At 44.5% G+C, this 27,952-nt stretch overlaps 1 protein-coding gene across 1 annotated transcript in view; it reads left to right on the top strand.

Annotated features, from left to right (window-relative positions):
* Positions 1-7,859: 7,859 nt before the first annotated feature.
* NARS1 (asparaginyl-tRNA synthetase 1) overlaps positions 7,860-27,952 on the top strand; it is a 28,879-nt gene continuing 8,786 nt past the window's right edge. Inside the window, exons 1-10 of the mRNA XM_066614468.1 lie at positions 7,860-8,045; positions 10,997-11,079; positions 12,915-12,980; positions 13,099-13,191; positions 13,343-13,432; positions 15,558-15,636; positions 18,068-18,138; positions 19,120-19,206; positions 22,373-22,594; positions 24,575-24,774. Of these exons, the coding sequence (XP_066470565.1) occupies positions 8,003-8,045; positions 10,997-11,079; positions 12,915-12,980; positions 13,099-13,191; positions 13,343-13,432; positions 15,558-15,636; positions 18,068-18,138; positions 19,120-19,206; positions 22,373-22,594; positions 24,575-24,774 (1,034 nt within the window). The 5' untranslated portion in view covers positions 7,860-8,002. The remainder of the gene's footprint in view (positions 8,046-10,996; positions 11,080-12,914; positions 12,981-13,098; positions 13,192-13,342; positions 13,433-15,557; positions 15,637-18,067; positions 18,139-19,119; positions 19,207-22,372; positions 22,595-24,574; positions 24,775-27,952) is intronic.

Below are 27,952 nucleotides of genomic sequence, written 5' to 3'. Positions count from 1 at the left end.
AACCCACCAGAGATTGGACTGTGACCCACCAAATGGGTCATGACCCACAGTTTGAGAAACAGTGGTCTATAGCAGGGGTGCCCAAACCCTGGCCCTGGGGCCACTTGCAGCCCTCGAGGCCTCTCAATGTGGCCCTCAGGGAGCCCCCAGTCTCCAGTGAGCCTCTGGTCCTCCGCAGATTTGTTGGAGCCTGCACTGGCCCAATGCAACTGCTCTCAGTGTGAAGGCAACTATTTGACCTCTCACATGAGCAGGGGGATGAGGGCTCCTTCCACTGCTTACTGTTTCACATTTGTGATGCAGCAGTGGAAGCAAAGGATAGGCCAGCCTTGCTTTGTGCAAGGCCTTTTATAGGCCTTGAGCTATTGTGAGACCTCCATTCATTTATAGAAGTTTGTCTTTAATATATTCATTTATGTAAACTTATGTAATTTATTCAAATTGTAAATGTAAATTAACTCTTTTCTTTCCCGGCCCCCGACACATTGTCAGAGAGATGATGTGGCCCTCCTGCCAAAAACTTTGGACACCCCTGGTCTATAGAATTAATATTTCACTACCTGGTGAATGTAAAATCAGTGGTAACCTTGCTTTTGTTGATGTGTAATGTACCAAATGGGCCTTAGACCAGGTTAGATGGGAGGGTGCATTTGTATTATTTGCATTTTAAAACTTGCATTTTACAAGATATTACATGTTGCATTTGTATTAAGGGATATGAGCTGCTGTAGTGTATATTTAAGATAGGCAAATAGTGACCCCTAGTGGGGAAAAATAAGACTCTTCCCTCTCAGGGGCAGGTTCCTTAGAACAAAAAGATGTAAGCAGAGATTCAACCAGACTGTCAGGTTGTCCAGCCTGTGGCACAAGTGGTATGTGAACATATCAATGTCAGACCCTTGATCTAGTTAGCCCAGTGCTGTCTAGTACTGATAGCAGTTTCTGCAGGGTTTCGGTCAGGGGTCTTATTGGGAAGTCATGCCTGGGCTTGAGTCTGGCCCCTTCTTCATGCAAATGCAGTGAGTTACACTGCCATTGAGTTACAGCTCCCCCCCCCCCAAAATGCTCCTCCTCTAATGCTGAATGTAGGACATGCTTGGACAAAGTCCTGCATGCCTAACAATGGCACAAGGAATACCTTCTACATACAGCAACGAGAAAGGTAACTGCTGGATATAAGGAGTGCTGTCCCCAAAGGGAACCAGCAGAGAGAGAGAGAGAGATATTCCAGAAGAGAAGTCATCTTAACAACAAAAGTACCAGTGCCATACAATGCTGTCTCTTTCAGGAGAAAATTCTGCAGTTAGAGGCGCTACACCTGAGAAGGTCCTGTCTCTGATATCTGCCAATCCAATTTATGGCAGTAGTGAACTTCTATAAGTATGATCCAATGGGACTGAAACCTCAAACAGACCTTTATTGGCATATAATACAGATACAACATCAGCAGATACAGACCTAAGGTAATAAGGCTACATGATGATCAAGGAGGTTCAGGGTATTTACTTCATAAAGATATACTGTCAGTTAGGTGTTATCTTTTAATTCTTCTTACCACCATTTGCTATAAATAAACCACCATCCTCTCAGTTACATTGCTGAAAATATTTCTGTATTTCAACATCATCAGGATATTCCTTCTTGTCTATTAAAATAGGGTTTAAGTATTTGGCTCTGATATCATCATATATAGGGCATTGCAGTAGCACATGTTGGAGAGTTGCAATGCAGCCCTGATTACAGGAGCAGCATCTAGTGGAATAAGGCCTCCCGCTAAATCTACCAAACAGGATTTCCGATGGTAAAACATTAAATCTAGCGAGTGAAAAAACAACATTCCTGAGGACTAGTTAGGAACGAGAAATATGTAGCCATCTTTCCGGGTTTCACCGCCACCAGCAGATTCAAGGGGGAGCAAACCTTATGTGCCATAGAATATAGATTTTGATTTTCTATATCTAAAATCTTTGCTTGTTTTTCCAGAAGGCTTCTATCTGAAATAGTAAGCACAAGGAATCTAAATCTATAGCCATGGTTCTGATCTTATGTTCCACAATAGTCAGCCATTTTGGGACACTACTTTCTACAAGCATTTGATAAAAGAAGGGTTCATGGATCTGAACAACAATGTACTCAGAGCCAATGCTTAACTGTCCTCAGCCATGCTTTTGTTTCAATTAACATTTGTCCAGTTTCCAGCCAGATTGCAGCGTACGGCACACAGTTAGAAAGACCCAATATTTTCCTGAGGAATTTAGCCTGTACTCTCTCCAATAAATGATTAAACCAGCTCCAATCCAAATAGGAACACCACCAAATAATAGTTGGGAAACCATCTTGGTATTAAATATCCTTACTGCTGCAGGGACAAAACAGTTGCCCTGTTTATAATAAAAGTGCGTGATAGAATGAGCAGTGAATTTGGCCAAATTGATTGTTCTATCACATCGAGTAGTCCATGTGGTGTTATGCTGGAAATGGACACCCAAATACTTGATGCTCTTAACTTGTTCTATTTCTCCCTTAATTATCCAATTCTGAGGCTTCCATGTTTTAGAGAACAGTAAAATTTTTGATTTTTCAAAGTTCAGTTTCAATTTATTAATAGCCAAATACTCAAGAATTCTATTCAGTGCTCGTCTTAGCCCAATACAGGAGTGAGAAAGCAGTACCACATCATCCATGTACAAAAGTACTGGTTTACATAATCAATTTGGCTTAAAAAAGGAGCAAGATCATTTAAGAAAAGAGTTAACAAAGATGGGGCCAAGATACATCCTTGCTTAACACCTATATTGGTTGGTATTTTGGGAGCCACTTCACCAGATGACATACATCTAATTTGGCAGTTTGTCCCAGTATACAAATTCTTTGTGAGGCATAATAGCCTTGTATCAATGTTCATTTTAATTAGTTCCAAAGTAGATTTCTATTGATGGAGTCAAAAGCCCCTTTGAGGTCCAAGAATGCTGTATAGAATTTCTGATTTGCCTTGGTAGTATATTTCTTAATCATGTGAACTAACAGTAAACAGTGATCTATGATAGACGCTCCCTGGCAGAAACCAGTTTGTTCTGGTCCTAGAATCCTCTGTTCCTCCATCCAAACAGTAAGTTTGGACAGAAGATGTTTTCAGTAAAGTTTACCCGGAATTGAGAGAAGACATATTGGTTGATAATTCGCCGTGTTTGATTGGTCTCCTTTTTTATGCATTGGCACCACTAATGCATTTTTCCAATCTTCCAGGATTAGGCCTGTCTTTTCCATTATTGTAAACAAGGAGGCAAATAAGGGAGATCTAGATATCTATATATTTGATATAGAATGATATAGCCCATTCTATATCAATTTTTAAATACCTCTGCTGGAATCACGTCTGGTCCAGGGGCTTTCCCAGGCTTAAGAGAAGAAATCAGCTCTTTGATTTCTTCTGTATTTACGGGGGGCCAATTTGGTGCATCCATCAAACCTATATCAGAGGTTCCCGTCCCATGGGACCAAAAAGGACCATAACAGTAAAACGGCTGTAATCATTTTCAGAGATGTGCTCCTGAACACACCTAGTTTTACTGGACAAACCACTTTGACAGCAAGCAAAGGCTAGTTAGCCAATATTTCCTCGTGGGCAGCCCAATCCTAAGGCTCCCCAGCGCCCAGGGATGCACTGGCACCAAAATGCTGACTGCTGTATCCAGTGGGGCCAGGGAAGCAGCGCCAGGTCTCCTCAGGTTAAGAGAGTTTTTGCTCCCTTATCCCGTGTAGTGACTGGGTAGTCCCAATGGGTCTCCTTGAATCTGTGACTGTTATTAAGCGGGTGCAGAACTGAGACCAGTGTCGGGTCTCCCAGCCCAGAAGGAGGGTTAGGTTATGGTGACAAGGCCTGCCACATGTCTCCACCCCCCTCCCAGGTCCGCTCCTCCTCTCCCCCCGCCCTCCCCCCACCCAGTTCTGCCTTCTCCCCGCACTCTTCACACCTCAGAAAACCCCGCTGCTGGTTGGTGGCAAAACGTACCAGCGGAACCCTCACATAGACTGCTGCTGAGTCAGGCACCAGAGGTGCTCCACTAACTCTGGTGCAAAACTGCCTTATGGCACTTAATGTGATGGTCGGGTCAGCGTTGCCAGTGGAGCACCTGCTGTAGGCCCGATAGGATTGGGCCCTTAATTCCCCAAAGGAGTTTGCCAGAAGAGTTTGCCATTCCAGTACCACAAATGCCACTTTCCTCATGGCAGGAACTGTAAGAAGGAAAATTCAACATCTCAGAGGAGCTCATCCCCTGATTTTTCTCAGGGATCTCTCACCATCCTAATATGCAAAGGCTTTCGTAGCTGCAAATGGCTCTGAAGGCAAGGGGGGTGCTTTTCACAGGCATATCTGTGCCTGAAAAAAACTAAAGTGTTTTGCCCTCCCCCTCCAGGAATGCCAGAGTATTATTTTAATTCCACACCATGAGTAGAGGTCATTTGGTCCTCTGCTGGGCACCAGATATTCATGTACTGTGCCATTTACACAAAATTGCTCCCATTTATTTGGATTTATGAGTGGGGAGTAGCTTGTCTCTGGTTTTACATACATAATCAATAACACAAATTTAATGTGTCATGGCTCCTAACTATCTCTTTGTTTAGGAAATTGCCAGCCAATAGTCTAGGACACCAATAGCTGCCCCTGAATGGGAAAGACATCAAATTTAATAAGGTGATGCATGCTTCCCCCTCCATCTGCAGAAAGGAGGTTGAGTTAAGTGAATGTGAGCCCAAGCCTATGCATGTCTACTCAGATGTAAGCCCCATTATAGTGAAAGGAGTTTATTCCCAGGTAAGTGTGAAAACTAAAAATGACGTGCAGGGGAACCAGGGAACAAGAGGTATTGGACTTGCTGCCTGGCAAGTGTGGGTGGCTGTTTGCCTCCATGTGATTCTCAGCTTATACATGTGCAAATATTAATCAGATATTAAGGACACCATGCATCTTCAGTGATTGATTTTCCACAGGAAGTCCAACCCTGGATAGTACTCCTGGAAACAGGGAGTATCATGTAACAAAACCAAAAAGGAATGGAAAGCAAACACAGGAGCTTTAATTGCACACATTTTAAAATGCTACAATTAAGCTTGTGAGTAACACAGAACTGATCTTCAGTTTTAATGGTATTTACAATAGAAATGAAAGCAGATTCATATGCAAATAGGAAATCCACATGCCTGCCCTTCAGCATACTGTATGTTTCAACCAATCTGCTCTTGTATTGCTTTATCATGTGACAGTGTTACAGCCAGGCCAGAATTCTTCTTTCCATAAAGCAGGGAAACAGATACACAAAGTAGTGTTTGCTGCCTTTTTTTGCCAATAAAGCAGGAAATGGAGATGGATTTAACATTGAAAAAAACACAATTCAAAGAATGTTAGAGCTGCAAGGGATGATGGAGGCCCTCTAAACCAAGGGTGTCAAACATAAGGCCTGGGGGCTGGATGTGGCCCCCAGAAGCTTTTTATTTGGCTCTCGGGCTCTCAGCCACTGAGGTGTTACTGCTGAAACAGCAGCCCACATGTTAATTGGGCTTTTCCAAATCTTGAAATATGATCAAGATTTGCGTAATTTCTCTTACGTCATTTGCAGTTAATGAGTTTCTATATGAGAACAAGGTCTGGCTTCTGGCCATTAGCTGCTTAATGATGTAACTTTCTGTATAATGACATCGCTTCCGGTCCTCAGCAGGAGCCCTGAATGCTAACTTCGGCCCTCTGTATGAAATGAGTTTGACACCCCTGCCCTAAACCTTCTGCTCAGTGCAGGTGACTGTGACATCCCTGACAGATGGGGTTAAAGATAGCTTTGAAGCCCATTTCCAGGTTTCTTGCTCCTACATTGTCTTCCCAGAATGCATCTGTATAGACGTTATATTGCATTCAGCCACTAGATGGGGTGAATAACAGCATCTAATGGAATAATTTCATTCCACTGATTTTTCCACTGATTTGCTATCGACTGGTTTTGTTTTTTTAAAAATCCACTGGGGGTATCACTTTTGGTACTTTTGGAGACACTTAACAGTGTAAGTCAGTTTGATATAAGTTTGATAGAAGTCAGAACCTGGTAATAATACCTTTATTAGGACCAACCAAAATGAGAAGAAAACTTCTGCACTCTACAAAACTCCTTATCAGGCTGTGTGCGAAGCAGTGGCATAGCTAGAGGGCGTGCAAAGCACTATGTTTTGCAGAGAGCCTCACCACAGTGTGCAAGGGGCCCCTGCAGAACTTAGTGCTTTGCACTCCCTCTAGCTACGCCACTGGTGTTAAGCAAAGCAAATCCCCCTCCCCCATAAAGCAGAGTAGGGGAAGCCAGTGTGGTGACAGAGCCAAGGAGTGTACTGTACAGGTGAAGTCAGTGGTTCCCAAACTGTGGATTGCAACCTGGAGTTTTGTGGGTCCTCAAAGGGTGATGAAAAGATGAAATAACTCATTGCCTCAAGCCCTGAAGTTCAAAAATCAGATACTGTAGCTGCTAATTACCTTGTAAAGAGCTCAGCTCCTGCAGTTTGCAAGCATGTGTAAACATAGGGAGATAAATGTTCGAGGGTCTTTTTTTCCTGGTTATTATAAATAAGTTATTAAAGTCTGGTAAACCTAGGTGTGTCCTGATAGAGCAGAGGTGTCCAAATTTTTTGGCAGGAGGACCACATCATCTCTCTGACACTGTAAACGGGGCTAGAAAAAAGGAATTAATTTACATTAAAATTAGAATATATTTACATAAATTAATATATTAGATATGGAACTTATATGAATGAATGAAGGTCTCGCAGTAGCTCAGGGCCTATAAAAGGCCTTGCACAAAGTAAGGCTGGCCTTTCCTTCACTGCCACTGCTGCTTCACAGATGTGAAACAGCAAGCAGTGGAGGGAGCCCTCATCCCACAGCTCATGGGAGAGGTCGAACAGTCACCCTCACGCTGAGAGCAGTTGCGTCAGGCCAGCATGGGCTCCAGCAAGTCTCCAGAAGGCCAGAGGCTCATTGGAGACTGGGGGCTCCCCATTGGCCAGATTGGGAGTCCTTGAGGGCCACAAATGGCCCCGGGCTGGGATTTGGGCACCCCTGTGTTAGAGTGTCATTTTAAAAAGTGTGTCCTGGTGCTAAAAAGTTTGGGAATCACTGATTGTTACTGCCAAGTGGATTGCAAGAGCGGGGTGACCAGATGTCATAACCACAAAAGAGGACAAGGCACCCCAAAACGTAGGACATCCAAGAAAAATGTTGGACATGACAAAAAAAAGTTAAAAACACTTGTATAGTCATTTCATGTGGTTAAACACTATATTATTGTTAAATTTAAAACTGTATTACATATAATTTATTAATGACAAGCAGGCTATGTGCTGCCTGCTCACAAAGAAGACACTGAAGTTCTTTTCCAGGACATGAGGCTAACAAGGAGGACATGTCCTGGAAAAAGAGGACATCTGGTCACCCTGTGTAAGAGGTGGCCCAGTGGATTGCAAGAGGCTTTCATCAGCTGTTCCTGGGGAGGTGCCAGCCCCTGATTTCAAAACACTCCCCATGGCTAGAGGAAGCTAACCTGCCCAGGTGGTGGTTCCCCTAGGATTGCAACCCAGTCCTACGCATGGATGTAGGTCCCAGTGTGTAGGACTACCAGGACTGCAACCCAGTCCTACTTAGATGTAGGTCCCATTGTGTTCAGTGGGACTTACTCCCAGGTAAAGTGTGCTGCCCAAGATCCAGCCTCTGCCCCTTCCAGCAGAGACGGGGAGGGAGGCGCCCAGGCAGGAGCGCCACCCCGGATTTGACGCACAGCCTGCCCGGCTCTCGCCTTCCTCCTCCAATGAGCGGCGGCCGCGGGGAGTGGCTGGACGGAGGCTGCAGCGCGGCTCTGCGGCGGGCTGGGGGCGTGAGCCTGATGCAATCTGGCCGGCGGAGCGCGCAATCGCGGGCAGGAAAGCAACAGCAGCAGAAGCAGCCTCTCCTTGCAGCAGGACAGCCATGACTGCAGTGATCATGGAGCAGACGGGCAGGCTGGCCTTGGGTAAGCTGGCAGAAGGCTGGGCTGGGGGTGGCATCCTCTCTCCCCCCCCCTTTCCTCCTTGGGCACCTGCCTTTGGAAGGCCTCTGGATCCTGGGCTTCCATTCATTCTAGATCCCAGCTGATCGCGTCCCACGGTGGCCTCTGTGCCCCTGATGATGGGGCACTTGGCTGGCTTGCTCCCCTCGAGCATCATCTTCTTGGCAGGCACGGCTGGGGAAATGGGGGCATTTCCCAGGGACGCCGGTGAGTGGAACCTGCGCAGTGGCGTAGCTAGAGGGGGGGCAAAGCCCTAAGTCTTGCAGGGAGCCTCACCACAGTGTGCAAGGGGCCCCTTCCCTTCCCCTTTGGAGTTATTCCAGGCAGTGGGAGCAAAATGGAGGTGTGTGCCTGGAATGGCTCCAAAGGGGCCCCTTGCTCCCTGTAGTGAGGCTCCCTGCAAGATGTACTGCTTTGCCCCCCTCTAGCTATGCCACTAGTCCTTCCTGATCTGTTCGCCCACCAAGCTTCACGTGTTCACGGCCACTTCCCAGGGACAGATCTGATGTTGCAGCTGCCCTTCAGTCCTCAATGACATAGGCTGCCCTCTGAGTTGATTGACCCTTTTGGAAAGCTGCCTTGGGGTACCCTCGAATGGGTGTTGGGAGATGGCAAGGGGTGGGTGCCACCATTTTCCTTGCCTTGTCATGATTCATTTCCGTGCAGTCCAACGCAATTCCATTCACTTCCGTGTTGCATTTCTGAGAAATCGACCCCAGGGATGCTTTTCAGGAATTGGCCACCAAAGGGAAGTAGAGCAGGGCTTCTTGTCAGCTGAAACAGATGGGGATGGATGGGCAGGCAGGCAGGTGGGTGCTGGGGTTTTGTTGCCAGTCACATGCTAATAGGGGGCTCCTTTGCAGAACTGCCACCCCCCCTGCCCAGTGAATATGACTCCTGCAGCTTGAGAGCAGCAGAGACCAGGCACAAACCCTACTGGTGCTTAGGTTGGAGGGAAGCTGCTTGATGACATGCACCTCCCTCTCCTGATTTCTTGGCTGCCCCTTCATAGCTTCAAGATCCTTTGGAGGTGTTAATTAGGGTTGAGTGCTAAGAAAGCACTTCCTCAGATCCCAGTTAGCTTCTGGTCCAGTTCAATGCATTTGTACTGATCTCTTGAAGCCTACACGAGCTGGCCCTGAATGACTTAAAGAACTCTTCTGTAGCAGGCCTGACCCTGACACAAGTTCGACAAAGGGTCAGGGCCTTTTCTGTATTGGCATCTTGCCAGTGAAATTCTGTCCCCTCGTGCCTTCTCTGGTGATAGCTGTTCAATGAATGGCATTAATGGATCAATACCAGCCTTTTAATGTATGGTTTTTACTCCTAGTTTGGTGTTTTGTTTCTGCTTTTTAGTTGTTATTTTATACCGCAGTTGCCCACCATCTTAAAAGGTTTGAAACAGGAAAGGAAGGGTAAAAATATTTTAAATAATTGCACCCCAGATGAATATTTACATTGCAAAAGGAGCAGAGCTTGTAACACCTTAAATTATCCAGGAAGGATGAAGTGGAAATTTGGAAGTGGGGGGAATATGTGCTTAAAAAAGTTCATCCTCCCATCACTGTCCCGACCCCACCCTGAGCACTCTAGCGCCATTGTGCTATTTGTGGCACTGCTGGGCATCTCTCTTGTTTCGCCACTGTCCTGAAACCTTCATTTCTCCACTCATTATTTAGTTTGTTTTGAAGACTTTGACCCTGCACTTTCTATCCCATCAGCGAGCCCCCCCCAAGGCTACTTATATCTGCTGGCTAAATTTGAAACCTCTCCATGTCCTTGGTGCACTAGTGGACTCATCAAACCTCCCCATAGGCTTCATGGAAAATGATGATTTTTGAGGAAGAACTAGGGACTCTAGCTCAGTTCAGAGAAACCATGGCTGAAGAGAGTGAAAGTGAAAGGAGATAATTGACTCCAGCCTAATTCCAATGAGAAAATAGAACCTGGAGCTGTGTGATTTTTTGGTAATGGGGACTGTTTTACAAAGGAGGCTCAGTTGTCCATGTGAGCAGAAAAGAGCTTCCTTCCTTCCTGACACACTTCATGTTTGTCTGCAAGGCATAAATATCAGCTTGGAACATTAGGCCCTTCATCTTCTTCTCCTGAGAACACCAGTGTTTTCAGAGTGCTTTTGTGTAGTAGAACAGTGGTTCCCAAACTGTGGGTCACGACCTGATTTTTGGTGAGTTCCCAAAGGGTGATGGATGGAAAGATCAGATAACTAATTGCCTCAAACTCTGAGGCTGTTCAAAAATCCGATACTGTAGCTGCTAATTACCCTGCAAAGAGTTCAGCTCCTGCAGTTTGCAAGCATGTGTAAATAGAAGGAGATAAATATTTGAGAGTCTTTTTTCTGGTTATTATAAATAAATAAAATATTATTTCTTTCTAGATCTCCTTTTTTAAAAGTCTGGTAAACCTAGGTCTAGGTCCCAATAGAGTGTCATTTTAAGAAGTGGGTCCCAGTGCTGAAAAGTTTAGGAACCACTGTAGTAGAAGATTTGGGTCAGGAACTTTCAGCTCTAAGTAAGGCAACCATTAACACTTTCACGCATCTTCTGCAAAACCTTGGCTTTTATTCTTGAGCTTGGTCAGTGTAAGCAGTAGCAGAGCCGGGGGTGGAGTGGAGCGGAGCTGTATGTCCTGCACGGCTCCAAAACTCACAGTGTAAGTTGCCCTTCCTCCTCCCTCACGGGGCCATTCCAAGGTGCAAAAGCGGAGGTGTCTCCTCTGCATTGCTTTCGCCCCTGGACAGGCTCCAAAAGCAAGTGGGAGGGGCAGCTTACACGGTGTGGCACTTAAAGCTCCACCCTCCCGGCTGCGCTACTGAGCGCAAGCTATGATTTATGCTTTGGTCCTGCATATAGCTTTATGGTGGTAGTGAAGGCTTGTGTCTTGGTGTGATTTTCCAGGAGAAGCCTACGTCTCTGATCGAGAGGGATGCGATGCTACGGGAGATGGAACTCCAGAGAAGCCTTTCAAAACAGCTTTGCAGGTATCCGTTTTGTGGTCCAGGTTTTCAGTGCTGAGATAAGCATCTGTTTTTTTATTTCCAGGTACAATGTTAAATGCAGCCAGAGCTGTTTTCCCGGCTGGAAGGGGTGTGTAGTGAAAGGCACCCTAGCATGGCTTTCCTGCCTACCTTGGCATAGTGGCTTCAGTTGTGTTCAGGGAGAGAGGAACAGGAAAGAAGACCAGAAAAGAGGGGGAAGTGGGGGTTACCAAGCTGGTCACTGGATTGCAGCTGGATTGGAAGTGGTTTAATGCAGCATCAGTGGGTTGACACATGACAAAACCAACAGCAAGGCAACACAGGAGGAATGAAGAGATGTGGGGTTCTGTGACCCCACTTTTTTTGCACCCATGGTTCCTATGGATCTTTCATTTGGGTGAGCTCATCAAGAAAGCCTTCTTTCTTCGATGTCCCTTCATCACCATTTATCCCTGGATCTAAGTGGCTCTCACACCTGATTGGGGATGCAGTAGCTAGCTCAGGAGGCCAGTTGCTCCATTAACATGCTGCCTTGATGGAGTTTGGCTGTGGATTTGGTGATCCTTTTGTCAACCACTCGGTTTCCCAGGTTAGGAAGCTCCTGGGAGGTGACTTTTGTCACAAGGTCAAACCTGCTATGCAAGCATGGTATGGTTACCCATGGAATTTTCTTTTAAGCAGACAAACCCTGCTTTTCTAGCAGGCATCTAGCATGACATACATGTGTGCATGTTCCCCTCACACATCAGAATAAAAGGAAAATAAGACTAATCAGGCAGCAAATTGGTGTGCATGTCTGCGTTTATTGTACTTTTATTCTGCTTTTCAGACCTAGCTTAGGCCCAAATCCTAGCCCACTTTCCAGCACTGGCATAGCTGTGCCATTGGGGCATGGGCTGCATCCTGCAGTGGAGGAGGGCATTCACGGAGACCTCAAAGTAAGAGAATGTTTGTTTCATTACTTAGGAGCTGTATTGCCCTTACGTCGGTGCTGGAAAGTGTGTTAGGATTGCGCCCTTAATCTCCCAAAGTGATTCGTGTGTATCAAGAAATGCAGTACAATACTGATGGCGGGCATTGAACATAAATAGTAGAAGTGAACAGGCTTACAGACCGAGAGGAAAAAAGGACATGAAGTGAAGGGCGGTGGCAGGGAGTGGTATGGAGCAGGATCAGTCTGACAATGCCAGAGTAAAGCATTGGTTTGTGAGCAGATCTTTACACGCAGTTGGGGCCAGGCTAAACTTCTCCTGCTGGTGTTCCTCCTTAGGTAAAAAAAGGGCAATGCTTTGTGTAGGCCCCTGGTCCTCTGGCTGAGGCCACACAAATGTCTGTCCTTTTGCCTCTGCAGTTCTAGAGCAACAGAGTTGGAGCCGAGCTCTTTCTGGAGGGAGGTGGGAAGCAAGATTTGGGTTCTTGATAGTTTTTCGGGCATGAATTGCATTTTAGGATGGCCTCACACTGAGCTCTGTCTGTCCTTGGTAACAGCTTTGACCATCTCTGGATATGCGTACTCATGGAAAGATCTGATTGCCAAAGAGGGCAATCAGTGGGTGCTCTACCCACACCTGGAAAAAGATGCTGATAGAAAATGGGAATGACTATACATTTATGTCTGTTTGCCCAGTTCACACACATTGCATGTATTCCAGTGAATATGTTTGATAGCACTTAGAGCTGTTTGCCATGTATGATGTTGTGTGAACCTAGCTCTTAAATTATTATCATTATTGGTTTCAGAAAGTATGATATAGGAAATTAGTAAGGAAATTCTTTTAAAATTTGTTGTCTTTTTCTTAAAAAAATTTTTTTATTCCCTCCCCCTTTTTCTCTTAAAGGCTTTGATGTCTTCAGGAAAGGAACCATTTCCTACCATCTACGTGGACTCTCAAAAAGAAAACCAGGTTGCTTTCTGAGTAGTCTTAAAAATTTTTTAACGGTTTTATCTTTTCTGCAATGCATGATTTTCTTTTCATCAGCGCCAAAAAAAAAGTAACCCTCCTTTTATTTTAATCTGCCTAGAGATGGGAAGTTATTTCTAAGACTCAACTCAAAAATGTGAAAAAACTGTGGCACAGAGAGCAGCTAAAAAGTGAAGCTAGAGAAAAGAAAGAGGTAGGTTTCTATCAAGCAAAAGTTAAAAGGCATATTTTTCATCTCTCTCTCTCTCTCTCACTTGAATATACCCCTTTTAACTCTGAATAGATTGCTGAATACATTTCTAATTCAACGACTAATTCATCAACAAAAAATCCCCAACCCACAGGCAGAAGATCAACTACGGCGTGAAAAGAACTTGGAGGAAGCCAAGAAGATTGTCATTAAGAATGATCCCAGTCTCCCTGAGCCCAAATGTGTGAGTAAAACTTTTGTAGTTAAAAAAAAGCCATAAATACCAGGAAGCAGTTCCCAAAAGTGTCAGAGATGTGTGTTTGTCTGTATCTTGTACACTATGGCATGAGGGCAGAGCTTGACAACCTACAGTGCATGGGTGTACCCGACCCGCCACCCAAAGTCATCTGGCCCAAGTGCAGCGCGCGTCTCTGAGAGCCTGGGCAGGCATCTCTGCCATTTCCTGTTCGACACGCTTGGCAACCCAGAAGTTTTGGCGTTAACTTGATGACATCATTACTGAATGTCCAACCCCTTTGCCTGTAAGGTTGTTAACCTCTGCACTTAGGGCAATGGCTTCCAATTTGCTTATGGGCCTAGTTCTTGTCTTTAAAACCTTAAGGCTGCAATCCTAAAAACACTTTCTTGAGAGTAAGCCCTATTGAACAAAATAGGGACTTACTTCTGAGTAGACCTGGTTAGGATTGTGCCCTAAGAGGCTGGGAACCAGGATACCTGAAGGTCTGTGTTCTCCTGTTTGAACCTGCTCAAATGCTGTAGTCATCAAGGAGGTTGTGTTGCATATGTGGTGTGGAGAGTGAAGATTTTTGACTGGCTCTCACGCCAATCATATTGTACCCACATGTTGGAACTCGTTGCTGAGAGAGACTCAGCTTCCCCTGTCACTGAGCAGTTAGGAAGGTACCTAAAAACACCACTGTGTTTGCATATAACGTTTTCTCAAGTTTTTCACTGGATATTTTGCTGCTGTTGTTGGGTCTATACAGTGTTATTATTTTTAGTAGCAGTTGTGGATTGATTTTTTTATGATGTGTGCAAGCAGCTCTACATGCCTGATTTGGGTGGAAGAGCAAGATGGATATAGTATTTTTAAATAAAACAGCAGAGGGGCTTCAAAACTGATATGGTGTTGTAAAGTATGTAGACAATCGAAGTTAAGTTCCAGTGCATTTTTAACTCTGTACATTTTTTTAAAGAGAGGAACCAGCTTGGGGGGGGGGGGGGCTCGTATCCACAGATCCCGTATCCACAAATTCACTTTTCTGCAGATTGGGTCTTTGGGGTCCCTCTTGGAGGAAAGGGGAGCTCTGCTACCCTCACCTCCTGAGGGTCCTCTGAGTCCAGAAGAGGCCACGGACATCTGTCCACATCTTCTGCCAGGCTCAAACTGAACATTAAGGTTATAAAAAAATGACTTCTGGTTTCTCCATAAAACCAGAAATGATTTTTTAATGCTTTATGTAAGGTATTAAAACGTCCCATCCAGTTTCACAGAGAAACAGGAAGTCGCTTTTTTTAACCTTAAGGTTCAGTCTGAAGCTGTGGACGGATGTCTGTGGCCTCTGCTGGACTCAAAGGACTGTCCAGCAGTGAGGGAACCAGAGCTCCCCTCGCCTTCAGAGGGTGGGGGGAGGTGATCGCCTGTATCTGTGGTTTCACTTAACTGCAGGGGGTTCTGAAACAGGATCCCCACGGATGCAGGGGCATGCCTGTATTTCTAAATGTAACCTGAAGTTTGAAGCAGGACACTAGTGTAAGTGTTCATATTTATAAAAGGGTTAGCGAGCCAATAATAACATTGTTTCAATCATAATCATGAACTGAACAAAACTACCTCAAATGTGTGGTGGGATGATTAAAGGGCAGCACAATATTTACTTGGAAGTAAGTCCTTTAATGTCCAACATGGTTTACTCCTTAGTAATTAGGAAGGCTGTCTTGCATGTCTATCTTATGCTTGTCTGCATTTGGAAGTAAGATGAACTGTCTTCAGTGGACCTTACTCCCCAGTAACTGTTTTTCTCTCTCATTGTCTAATATTTATTTTCTGTGTCAGTGACTGCAGAACAGACATTGTCAAAAAAAAGAAAAAAATTTATTCCAATTTTTTATCCCATTCTTTAGATAAAGATCTTTCCAAGTGATCTAATGAATTTTAAATTTAATATTTGCAGCATTTGTTACCATCTCAAAGTGATGTGTAAGATACAAGGAACTGTGGCCGGAAATAATTCCAAACACACAGAGAGTTTCTTTGAATGTAGTGTTAAGCAACCTGTCTATGTTTGTTTTGAAATCAAATTTTATATATCAACAGAATCTAATAAGCTGCTTTTTTTTTTTTACAGGTGAAGATTCGAGACCTGGAGGCACACAGAGGGGAGAGAATAAAGGTTTTTGGCTGGGTCCACAGATTACGTAGACAAGGTCAGTAGCATACTAAAAAGTGATACGATCCAGCGCATGATTATTCTTGCTGAAACTGAAGAAGCATATAGGCTTCAGAAGAGCTCTGCACCTCTCCTTCCTTGCATGGTGGAGGATCTACTGAGAAGCTTCAACTGAGCAAATGGGCACCATTAAGAACATAAGAACAGCCCCACTGGATCAGGCCATAGGCCCATCTAGTCCGGCTTCCTGTATCTCACAGCGGCCCACCAAATGCCCCAGGGAGCACACCAGATAACAAGAGACCTCATCCTGGTGCCCTCCCTTGCATCTGGCATTCTGATATAACCCATTTCTAACATCAGGAGGTTGCACATACACATCATGGCTTGTACCCTGTAATGGATTTTTCCTCCAGAAACTTGTCCAATCCCCTTTTAAAGGTGTCCAGGCCAGATGTCGTCACCACATCCTGTGGCAAGGAGTTCCACAGACCAACCACACGCTGAGTAAAGAAATATTTTTTCTTGTCTGTCCTAACCCTCCCAACAGTCAATTTTAGTGGATGTCCCCTGGTTCTGGTGTTATGTGAGAGTGTAAAGAGCATCTCCCTATCCACTCTGTCCATCCCCTGCATAATTCTGTATGTCTCAATCATGTCCCCCCTCAGGCGTCTCTTTTCTAGGCTGAAGAGGCCCAAACGCTGTAGCCTTTCCTCGTAAGGAAGGTGCCCCAGCCCCATAATCATCTTAGTCGCTCTCTTTTGCACCTTTTCCATTTCCACTATGTCTTTTTTGAGATGCGGCGACCAGAACTGGACACAATATTCCAGGTGTGACCTTACCATCGATTTGTACAACAGCGTTATAATATTAGCCATTTTGTTCTCAATACCTTTTCTAATGATCCCAAGCATAGAATTGGCCTTCTTCACTGCCGCCGCACATTGGGTCGACACTTTCATCAACCTGTCCACCACCACCCCAAGATCTCTCTCCTGATCTGTCACAGACAGCTCAGAACCCATCAGCCTATATCTAAAGTTTTGATTTTTTGCCCCAATGTGCATGACCTTACACTTACTGACATTGAAGCGCATCTGCCATTTTGTTGCGCATTCTGCCAGTCTGGAGAGTTTTGTGCTGTGTTGTATTAATTTGTGGCATTTCCAAGTGCCTCAGAGTAGATTACATTTGAAAAAGCATCAAAATGCCTCATATATATGCAGAAATGGGGTAGATCTACTGCTGCTCTTTGATGACATAGTCTTTTGGCATAGGTGCACACACACGTTTAGCTTCTATAATATGTGTAGTATCAGTGGTAGTACAGTGGTAATATCGGTATCAGTGTATTCATTACGTGCCAAGACTGGCATAATTGAAGAAAGGTAATATAACTGAAAGATTAAGGGCCCAATCCTGTGCTCCCCAGCACTGGTACTAAGCTCCAGCACCAAGCTGGGTGCCATAAACATGCCATAAAGCATGTCTATGGTACCAGGACAGAAAGAGTGCCAGCGCTTGGCCCCTTCCCCTGAGAACAGCTGTCAGCTGTCCGACAGCTGTCACAGTGCCCATAGGATGCAGTAGTAGCCATTTCGGCACCACTGCTCCTCTGGATGCCAGGCAGTTTAGGGTTGGGCTGTAAGACTCCAGAAAACTGGACCCTGTGAATGTTTCCACAGACGTAACTAATTGGGGCGGGGGGGGGGGGAAACAGTTGTGAGCTGGGTTACAGAGATTAAGCTTTTCTAATGAATACTGTTTCATGTAGCGCACATAATTTTATGTGTTTAAACAGAAAAATACACCCATGAGACAGGTGCTTTATAAAGGATGTGGAGATGAACTCTCTCTTTAAATTCATTGAAGTAGTCTGGATAATTTTTATCCCTTAGTTCTCCCTTCTGGGAGTGTCAACTCTTTAGTAACTCTGGACCTTACAAAGTACCTGTACTCTCCTTGTCAGTATCTTGGTTAAGATATAATGCTAAACCATGGTTTAATGCTACAAGCTTGAGCCTAAGAGGATTGCAAAGCAGTGAGCTACATCAAGAGGAAGAAAGTGAAAGCTGTTGCTTTCGCTTTCGCTTTCAAAAGTTCTGCATTTCATTTGAACTTGAAGGGAGATTGTGATTTGATCAACTAACTAGCTAAAACAAACCAGAATATAAAAAACTTGATCCTGCTTTGGTATTCTGGCTTGTTCTAACTACAGTCTCACAGTATGTGCAAGGCTTTTTTATGTAGGCTTAAACTGTGGTTTAACACTGAATTTGAACCAGGGCTCTATGTCTGTTTCCTAGGAGTCTTGGGTTGGGCCTCTATGCTTTTTCCTCCTGTACTTCCAACAATAGACTGTAGTCCACAGAAGCTTATCATGTGACATTGGACTCTCAAAGGAAGTCCATAAGGAAGGAGATGGGCACCTTTCAACAAAAGGTTATAATGTTGTCCTTTTTTATCAGGGAAAAACTTGATGTTTATCGTGTTGAGAGATGGCACAGGCTTTCTTCAATGTGTCTTGTCAGATGAACTGGTAAGTTGCTCTTTGTGAAAGTCTAGAATTCACCTTCCTTCCCACTTTGCTTTCAGTCCCCTTCTACAGCGAGGAACCTCCTGGAGCTACTTAGTGAGGGTGTCTGAGAGACAAAACACCTCAGTATCCATTACACCTCACTGTGTGATGTGGGGCAAGGGGGGCTTCAGTCACCAGAAACTGCTTAGTGTCTGCCATGGGCTAGTTTATTACTGACTTGCACTGCCTCCACCTCTGCGGTTTCTAGTCTTCCTTGCAGTTAACTCCTTCACCTTGTCACTCCAGTGCTGGAATCCCACCAGTCTGTGCTACTCCCAGTGTCCTCCCACTTTCTTCCTTCTTTGCTCTAGGGTTCCTCTGTGATGTCACTCTCTCTTTTTTCAAGTGAGAGATGAAGGAGCTGCTTGTCAGCCAGTGTGGGATGCAACTAGGGGCCAGAAGTGATATCAGACTCCCTGTATCCATCTGATTTGGGTAGAAGAGCAGAACAGATATAGTATTTTTAAATAAAACAGCAGAGGGGCTTCAAAACTGATATGAAAGATCCATCTGAAATGTTGTGCGGTTCTTGAAAGATAGAACCTTTCTGTTATTGTAAAAATCCCCTCAGGTGTTTAGAGATAGCCTGCCCATGTGAACCGCCTTGAATAAAGTCAGAGGAGTAATCTGATGACCAGAAAGGCAGTATATAAATACCAGTATTATTATTATTATTATTATTATTATTATTATTATTATTATTATTATTATTATTATTTCTGTTGCGTAGCTAAAAAATAAAAAAGGAACTAAGTGACACTAAGTAGAATGAGAACTGTAAGTGTTGAGATTTGTGATGTGACGAGATTTAATTCCTCGCTCTTGTGATTTTAGCATTGAACAACTGGAAAGATATAGGAGCTTTATTTCACACACACCCCCCAATAAAGAAGATAAATTCATTCAAAAATTATGAATACCCTTCCATTTTGTCTCCTCTAGTGTCAGTGTTACAACGGGGTGATCCTCTCTACAGAGAGTAGTGTTGCTATATACGGAACCCTCCACCTTGTTCCTGAAGGCAAACAGGTGAGTTTTACTATAGGGAGGATTTGAGGTAATTTGTCACACTGGCTTTCACTGTTTCCAGATTATAAAGTTTTTGGAACCGTGTTTGCAAGCAGACAGGCTGTTGGCTTGTTGATACGCTCAATTCCATATCCAGACACTGAATAAGGTAGCATGGGGGTTGCAGTGGAGGAAATGAGGCTGGAAATTTTCTCACTGACATGGAAATGATTCCGCAGGCAGGAAGAGGTTTATAATGCAAGGGACCTTTCTGACAAGAGACTTCTTCCACCAGCACAATCCAAGTGCTTTTGGCCTTGACCTTGCTGCCAGAATCACTCTGCACTTGATGCAGCTGGGAATATTTGATTTCTTTACTTTATAACATTTTTATCCTACTCTTTCTGTAAAGCACAGATTCCTAAATTTTTGGTCCCTGGCTGTGCTCCCCGTAAGAATCCCCACTACTGTGCAGAGCTTTTCCATGGGGGTGGGGCCTCACATGTCATCGCTGAACTTCTGGGTAGCTGAATGCAGGCTGGCCACACCAGTGGCGTAGCTAATGATCGTGTAGCCCGGTGCTGAGCTCAAAATGATGCCCTGGAAGTGATACCACTCCCAGGCTTTTAAAAAAGTGGAAATTGGGGGGAAAAACCGTACTGGGGTAAAGAGGGACAGTTATTCTTCCCCTGCTGAATATAAGAGGAGCACCACTTGAAAAACTGCCTCTTTACCCAGTTAGCAGGGGTAGCTGTATTATGATACATGGAAATAAGAGCTGACTCACATTAAGACCTTATTGGTTCCATGCTGTATCATAATGACATCTCATTGGCTCTCAGAACAATCAGTCTCATAGGTCTGAGTTAAAGAAATCCACTTTTTGATCCATAAGGCAGTTGTGTTTTCATTTTCTGGTTAATTGGCCATATCTTTTGATAGAATAGACATATTCAAATGAGGTTTGTTTCATTTCATTCTGCATTAAATTACCTTTCCAATGATATATAACATGATGGTACTATTTGTACATACCAATTTTTTTCACAATTTTGGTCACTAGTGTCAAGCTCAACTTGTTGCCCCCCTGAAGCTTGTTGCCCAGTGCAACTGCTAACCCCTGCACCCCCTTAGCTATGCCACTGGACCACACACTCCTAACATAAGCACAGCCCAGCAGGATCAGGCCATAGGCCCATCTAGTCCAGCTTCCTGTATCTCACAGTGGCCCACCAAATGTCCCAGGGAGCACACAAGACAGCAAGAGACGTGCATCCTGGTGCCCTCCCTTGCATCTGGTATTCTGACACAACCCATAACAGCCATTTCCACTCCTAACAGTGGTCTTGGAGAGCCCCGGTGTGCTGATGAGGCCACACTGAGAAACGGTGCTCTAAGGAACTTGGGGTGGTGTGGTGAACTTGATTCTTGCCTCCCCCTTTTCAGCCTTGTGACCACATGGGACTTGGATTAGGCCGAGAGAGTAGTTAGTTGACTTCATGGTCCTCATCTAGTACAAACTGCTTCACCAGGTTAGAGAGCCAACCCTGGATCACTTAAGGCCATCTCGGTTTTGAATGTGTGGTAGGGAATTGCAACTGAAACCCTGTATAAATGGCAAACTGTTTACCTGGTCCTTGGGTGCTTCCTCTCAGTCATCTGCACAAATTACTGCCAGCTGGCCAAACTCTACACATAGAATGTTTTCAGGGAGGAACAGAATTCTGAATGTGGTATCTTTTCTCAGCACCTTTTAACATTGCAAAGCACAGGTTTTAGTCATCGAATCCTTGAAAGAATGTGTGCCTCTTTCACATTGTATTATTGTAAGCATTTTTTTTAAAAGAATAAAAGGACTGTGCTTTTTATATAAACCACATGGGGGAGCCCTTGGAGTACATAGTGCAGGGATATTATCAATGTGTGAAATTCTCATTCCTCTTTTGTAAGAGCAGGAAGGTAAATGCTGATATGACACAAACAGTGTAGTGGAGAATAAAATAATTCTATAGGGCTTTTTTAAAGCCCTTGAATTGATTTTTTTTTTTTAATACAGTGGTGCCTTAGCATCCATGGACCCCCGGTGGATGCCAAAACCCATGGATAATGAAATCTGTGGGCACTTGGAATTCCAACAGATGCGATCGGAGATGAACCTTGGTTGTGTCCAGAGGACAGGAAGGCCCTGTTCTGCCTCTCCGGCCCTAAAAAGGAGAAGACCTTTTTTCATTTTCAGAAAGATAAAGTTTTTTCCCCCCAAAAAACTGGAAATGTTTGAAGGCCTTCCGGAGGTCTTAGAAGGCCTTCCAAGAGCTGGAGAGGAAGTGTGTGGCCACCGCAGGCCTCAGAGCACCCTCTGGATATGAATAGAACTGAGCTCCGGTCATGTTCAGAGGGTACAGGTTGAGTCAAATCTGTGGATGACAAGTATCTGTGGATGACAAGTGGATGACAAGCCTATACCTGTATTAGGGCGCAATCCTAACCCCTTATGTCAGTGCTTTCCAGCACTGGAGTGGAGCTTTGAGGTAAGGGAACAAACATTCTCTTACTTTGAGGAGGCCTTCATGAGTGACACCCAATTGCAGGATGCACAAACATCCCATTGCTAGTGCTGGAAAGAACTGACATAAGGGGTTAGGATTGCACCCTTAGTCTATTAGAGAAATCCCAAACACACTGCTGGCCCATCCGCGAGGCCACCTGATAAGGGTTGCATCAGTGGCAGATTCCAGGGGATGACAGATTTGGGGGTACCTTTCACCCCAAGTCTGCCACCACTGTTTCCCTCCAGTCTGCTGCCAGTGCAACCTGCTCTGACCTGCTTCCCACTTGCCTGAGCAAGAAGCACATAATTTCACTCCTTACCATGTTCCCTACTCACTGCCGTGGAACCTGGAAGTGCATTGTCCCTGTGAATGAATCCAGGCTCTGCAAAACAGTGCCTCTTAACCTTGTCCCAGTTGAGTGACCCAGGAGGATCATGTGGTCAGTGATATCAGAGAGGCTGAGAAGTCCTGCAGAACTGAGACAAGTTCCCCCTGACTAGTTTCTGCTATGGACAGTCTTCCAGGGCTCTCTTGGTTCCAAAACTAGGACTGATGGAGGCCTAAGGATGAGTTCTGGGTGACATGAAGAAGGTATCATGTTTGTGCATTCATCTCTCTTTAAAAAAAAAAAAAATTAGGCTCCAGGAGGACATGAGTTGTGCTGTGACTACTGGGAGATTGTTGGCCTGGCTCCTGCTGGTGGAGTCGATAATGTGGTCAATGAAGAGTCTGATGTGGATGTACAGCTGAACAACCGGCACATGATGATCCGAGGAGAGATTCTGACCAGAATCTTCAAGGTCCGCTCTACTGTTGTTCAGTGCTTCAGGGATCATTTCTTTAACCGAGGATATTATGAAGTAAGTTGGTGAACCTTTTCCACCCTCTGGGATTTTCTATCTTATCATCCTTAAAGAAGGAAATGTTGGTTTTGTTAGAGAATTGATTTTTTATATGCTGTCCAGAGTCAGTGTCCCCAGAGTCAAGATATGCCTCTTTCTCCTTCTGAACTTGCTATGGTGATTATGGTCAGGAGCCACTGATCGGGTCACATCCACCACGGTGAGATATTTTCTGTATTCTTGTATTTAGAGATGGAACACACCTACTGCCATTTCTTGCACTTTCTTCCTGTACCTCAGAAGGCCTCCCAAATGTGACTGGAAGGTACTTCTGGTTTACCGGTGCAAGCCAGAAGTGTCTTCCATCATGCCCAGGAGGCTTTTGAGGAGGCCGCGTGCAACCTCCAAAGGGCTGGATGCAACCCCCCGGCAGCAGCTCACAGCCCCCTGTCCCCTGCAGATTTCATCATATGTGGAATTTGGTATCTGTGGGCAGTCCAGGAACAGATCCCTGTGGATACTGAGTGCCCACTGTACAATATTTAGGCTGCAATCCTATACGCACCTGGGAGTAAGTCTCATTGAACTCATTAGGACTTGCTTCTAAGTAGACTTGGTTAAGATTGTGCTGTTAGTTATGCAGGTGCATTTTGAAGGTTTCAGCCATCGTAGTCAAGAAGGGAAGATGTGGGGCCTGAGAGAAAACACTGAAAGAGCTTTGAGTTGCTTTCTATAGAAAAGCTTAATTCTCGAATAAAAGTGGAGCTCAGTTTGATCAGAACTAACAGCTCAGATCAAGTAGGTTTTGCATCTGCTTTTCCCCCCTGCTTGCTTTTTACAGTATATTCAGGACCAGGCACACGGTGGTTGGGTAGAAGGACAGAATCAAAACATTGTGCCAAGGTTCAGTGATAAGATTCTATGACTTGAGAGTTCATGTAATTTGTTGAAATGTGAGCAAGTTTGGGTCTATTTATTTGTTAGCATAAAATTGCATGTTATGGGAAAAAAGCAAAGAGCTATGAAAGGCACTTGGCCATTGGACTGTTAGCTAGACAATCCTTACACAGATTGTGGGTTTGTCTTACACGAATTGTATCCACCCATCCTTGGATAGAAGCCTACTCTTTATAGTCCTGGAGTCTAGAACCATACTTTTTTTTTTTTTAATTAAAAAAAAATTGAAAGTTGACATTTTTCAGGATGGTAAATTCTGCACCTTTTCTGTTTGTGCAGACTTGCTTTTATTGTGCCCCCACATTTCCAAAAACCAAGACTTTCTTTTTTTGGAATTGCCTACATCAGTGGTTCCCAAACCTTTTAGCACTGGGACCCACTTCTTTAAAATGACACTCTATTGGGACCCACCTAGGTTTACCAGAATTTTTTTTAAAAGAAAGATCTAGAAAGAAATATTTTATTTACTTTTATCAGAAAAAAGACCCTGAAACATTTATCTCCCTATATTTATCCATGTTTACAAACTGCTGGAACTGAGCTCTTTGCATGATAATTAGCAGCTGTAATTTCTTACGCCTCAGGGCTTGAGATAATTAATTGTTTGATCTTTCCATCACTTCTTTGGCGACCCACCAAAAATCAGGTCCCCACCCACAATTTGGGAACCACAGTTTGGCCTACATACAGTGTTGAAAAGATTTTATCTTCAGTCATGAGGACTAGAAACTTGCTTTTTAAAACGAGATGCTGAGGACTCAGCTATGTACAAAAGCAAAGAGGGATGGTCTGTGACTAATGCGCGTCCCACCAAAAGCTCCTTTTTTGCCATATTAGCCTTCATTCCGTGTTCATGTTTAATGTCTCTTTTGCGATTACGAGTGATGACAATGAAAATTGAGATTTTCATGATTCTGGCATCAGGTTCTAGTCCTTATCATTTGTGTGACAACATGTAGTCCTCTTCAGACAGAGAATGAAAGGGCCTAATGAAATAGATTAGGATGAAAACAAAGTAATGCCAGTTTCTGTCTCTTCCAGATCACACCACCAACACTGGTTCAGACACAGGTTGAAGGTGGCTCGACTCTGTTCAAACTGGATTATTTTGGTGAAGAGGCATTTTTGACACAGTCGTCCCAGCTGTATCTGGAGACCTGTCTTCCATCACTGGGAGACACATTTTGCATTGCCCAGTCATACAGAGCTGAACAGTCTCGAACACGCAGACATCTTGCTGAGTAAGTGGCACCCATCCACGGTGTGTGGGGTCTAATCACAGAACGCAAGCAACCCTGCCAAGAGTTTGTAGTGATGTCATTTTCAATACTTCTTGTATACTCAGGGCCCAATCCTATCCAACGTTCCAGTGCTGATGCAGCCATGCCAACGGGGCATGTGCTGCATCCTGCTATGTGGGGGCAGTCATGGGGGCCTCCTCAAGGTAAGGGAATGCTTGTTTCCTTCTCTTGGGGCTGCGTTGCAGCTGCATCGGCACTGGGAAGTTGGTTAGGATTGGGCCCTCAATGAGGCTGCATTACAACAGACCTTAGGGCCCAGTCTCAGGCTATTTCCCTTATTAATTTTATATTGCTGTGCATGGTGCTGTACAATGTATGAGAGGACAGGTCTCCGTCCTGAGGAACTTACAGTTGAAAATTTTATCTGAGGGAAACGGAGGAAGGAGGGGAGAACAGGGGGAGGGTAAACTGGGTAAGAATGTTCATTTATTTGTTATATGTACTTGGACTCAAATATAGTAGAATAAAGGAACTAAGGTTGCAATCCTATGCACAGTGTCCTGGGAGTAAGGCCCTTGAACATGGAAGGACTTCCGTCTTGTGCTATAAGAGGTTGCGCAGTGAATCCTTGATTTAACAGAGCTCGGTTCAGCAGACTTGAAAATGACAGACATGTTTTGCTTCATAAAAAAACCAGTCACATATGTTTTGCACATGCACGTCTCCATTGACTTCAGTGCATTCGGATTTAATGGACTTTCCGCGTTAATAGTCACCTCTCCTTCTGTTAGTCTTTTAAATTAAGGCTTCACTGTACCAGAAGCATTACTGAAAAAGTGAATTTTGAAGATGAACTAGAAGAAAGTGAAGTGTTATCACAGAGGTGTCCTGGGAGGAAGTTCCAGGCATGAAGGGAAGTGGTGTGTGCTATGTGTGTTTTTATGCTAAGTTTTTCATCATTGTTTTAGATCAGGGATGCCCAAATCCCGGCCTGTGGGCCATTTGTGGCCCTCGGGGATTCCCAGTCAAGCCCACGGGGAGCCCCCAGTCTCCAGTGAGCCTCTGGCTTTCCAGAGACTTGCTGGAACCCTTGCTGGCCCGATGTGACTACTCTTAGCACAGGGACCAAGTGTTTGACCTCTCACATGAGCTGCGGGCCGAGGGCTCCCTCAGCTGCTTGCTGTTTCGTATCTGTTAAGCAGCAGGAAAGGAAAGGCCAGCCTTTTTTGTGCAAGGTCTTTTATAGACCTTGAGCTATCATGAGACCTTCATTCATTCATATATAAGTTCCGTCTCTAATATATTCATTTATGTAAACTTATTCAAATTTTAAATGTAAATCCTTTAATTCCCGACCCCCAACACAGTGTCAGAGAGATGATGCAGCACTCTTGCCCAAAAGTTTGGACACCCCTGTTTTAGATTGTTAGCTGCCTTGTGCAGTTTGAAAAGAACTGGAAAAGCAAGATGTAAATGTCTAAATAAATAAATATTTGATGATTATTTGATCATCTCTAACCAATAAATGACGCAGATCTTTTTGACTGGACTAGTCCCAACCTTTCCTCAAAGTAGGACATAAGTGACAACTAGAGCAGGGTGGTCTAACTTTTGGTAGCAGGGGACGGGTGCATAACCCTTGCCTAGCCCCCAAATGTGCTGACCTGGAAGTAATTGGCAGTGACGTGATGGCATCGCCACCAAGTATTCCCACATTTGGAGCCTGCCAAATTTGGACAGTGGCAGAAGTGGGTACAGTGGGGCTTTTTGATCTCCCCCAAGGAGAGGCCTCAGGGAGACTGAAAAGCTCCAGAAATGGGAGGAGGTGGGAGTGTGGCTGGGCTTTGGGGGCTGCCAAAAAGAACCTTGCAGGCCACATGCAGCCTCGTGTTGAACCACCATGTTGTAGAGGAAGGCAGGGCCTAATGAAAGATTTGGGGGTAGAGACAGCTTAAGAAAAACCTCACAGCACCTAACTTCTTCTGTTCTTATGCTTTTCAGGCTGTAATCCTATGCATTCTTAGTTGGGAATAAGTTCCATTGATCTCAGTGGGACTTACTTCTGAGTAGACATACTTAGGATTGCACTTTTTTCTTTTTCTAAATGTACGTTCCCATCTTATAGCTCAGCTGTTGCTGTGCCTAACTACGTGGTTGAAGTGTAGCTGATGCAGCTTCTCTTAATGCTGCAGCACTGCAATGGGAGAAGTAGCAACTGCCGAATATCTTGTGTGTATATAAGATTGAGAGCTCTTCTCGCTGGCTCGGAAGCTGCCTTTTTATTGTAAAGTCAACAAGTATAGACGACCAAATTAGAACTATGAGCATGACATAGAATCAATAATCTAGGACAGCCATTTTCAACCACTGTGCTGTGGCACACTAGTGTGCCTCGAATGGCCCACAGGTGTGTCACAGGAATTTGGGTGAAGATCATTTATTAGTAGGACCAACGGGATGTGAGCCCCCCCACTGGCAGCATGGTGTGCCTTCTCGACTGTCAAAAACCTGATGGTGTGCCTTGACAAATTTAGTGCCTTGTCAGTGTGCCACGAGATGAAAAAGGTTGAAAATTGCTGATCTAGGCGTACTAGCTTTAGCGGAGATCAAATTCAAAGAAAAGTTTGCTGAGAAAAGTTGGATCCTACAACCCAGCAGTCATCAAGCAGTGATCAGATATGTGATGCATCATGGGTAATATAGAAGAGTAGGTGTTAAAACCTATGTTATTGGTAGCAGAACAGATATTTGCTAGAAACCTGCAACCTTCGGATTGCCTGTCTGGATCAATATGGCATTCCATTGCTCAACCTGATGTCTCCACCCATCCCTGCCTTTTCTTCCCCTTTTTGTTTGAGCTTAATTCTCCACCTGTCTTCCTTCAGGTTCATTGCCTATTCTATACCTTTACTTCAGCCTCCTTGCCTTTACATTCTCATCACTTGGCTTCTCTACCTCCCTCGGCCCTCTTTCTTAGGCTGCCCCTCTGCTCTGTGTGAAGATTAATCCCAATCTAACAACGTTCCCTTCCGTCACGGATACTAGACCACAAACATTTAAACAACAACCTCTACTCCTCTTGGGCAATTAGGAGGTCCGTGTGCCAATGCAAGGGTTCAGCCAACCAATCCTGCGAGCTTCCCTGCAACAAAACATAATATGATACAGATAAACCACC

This window comes from Tiliqua scincoides, chromosome 2 (genome assembly GCF_035046505.1).
Source record: "Tiliqua scincoides isolate rTilSci1 chromosome 2, rTilSci1.hap2, whole genome shotgun sequence".
NCBI classification, from domain to species: domain Eukaryota; kingdom Metazoa; phylum Chordata; class Lepidosauria; order Squamata; family Scincidae; genus Tiliqua; species Tiliqua scincoides.
Note: the sequence above shows the minus strand (reverse complement) of the source record. Positions and strands in the feature narration are given on the sequence as shown.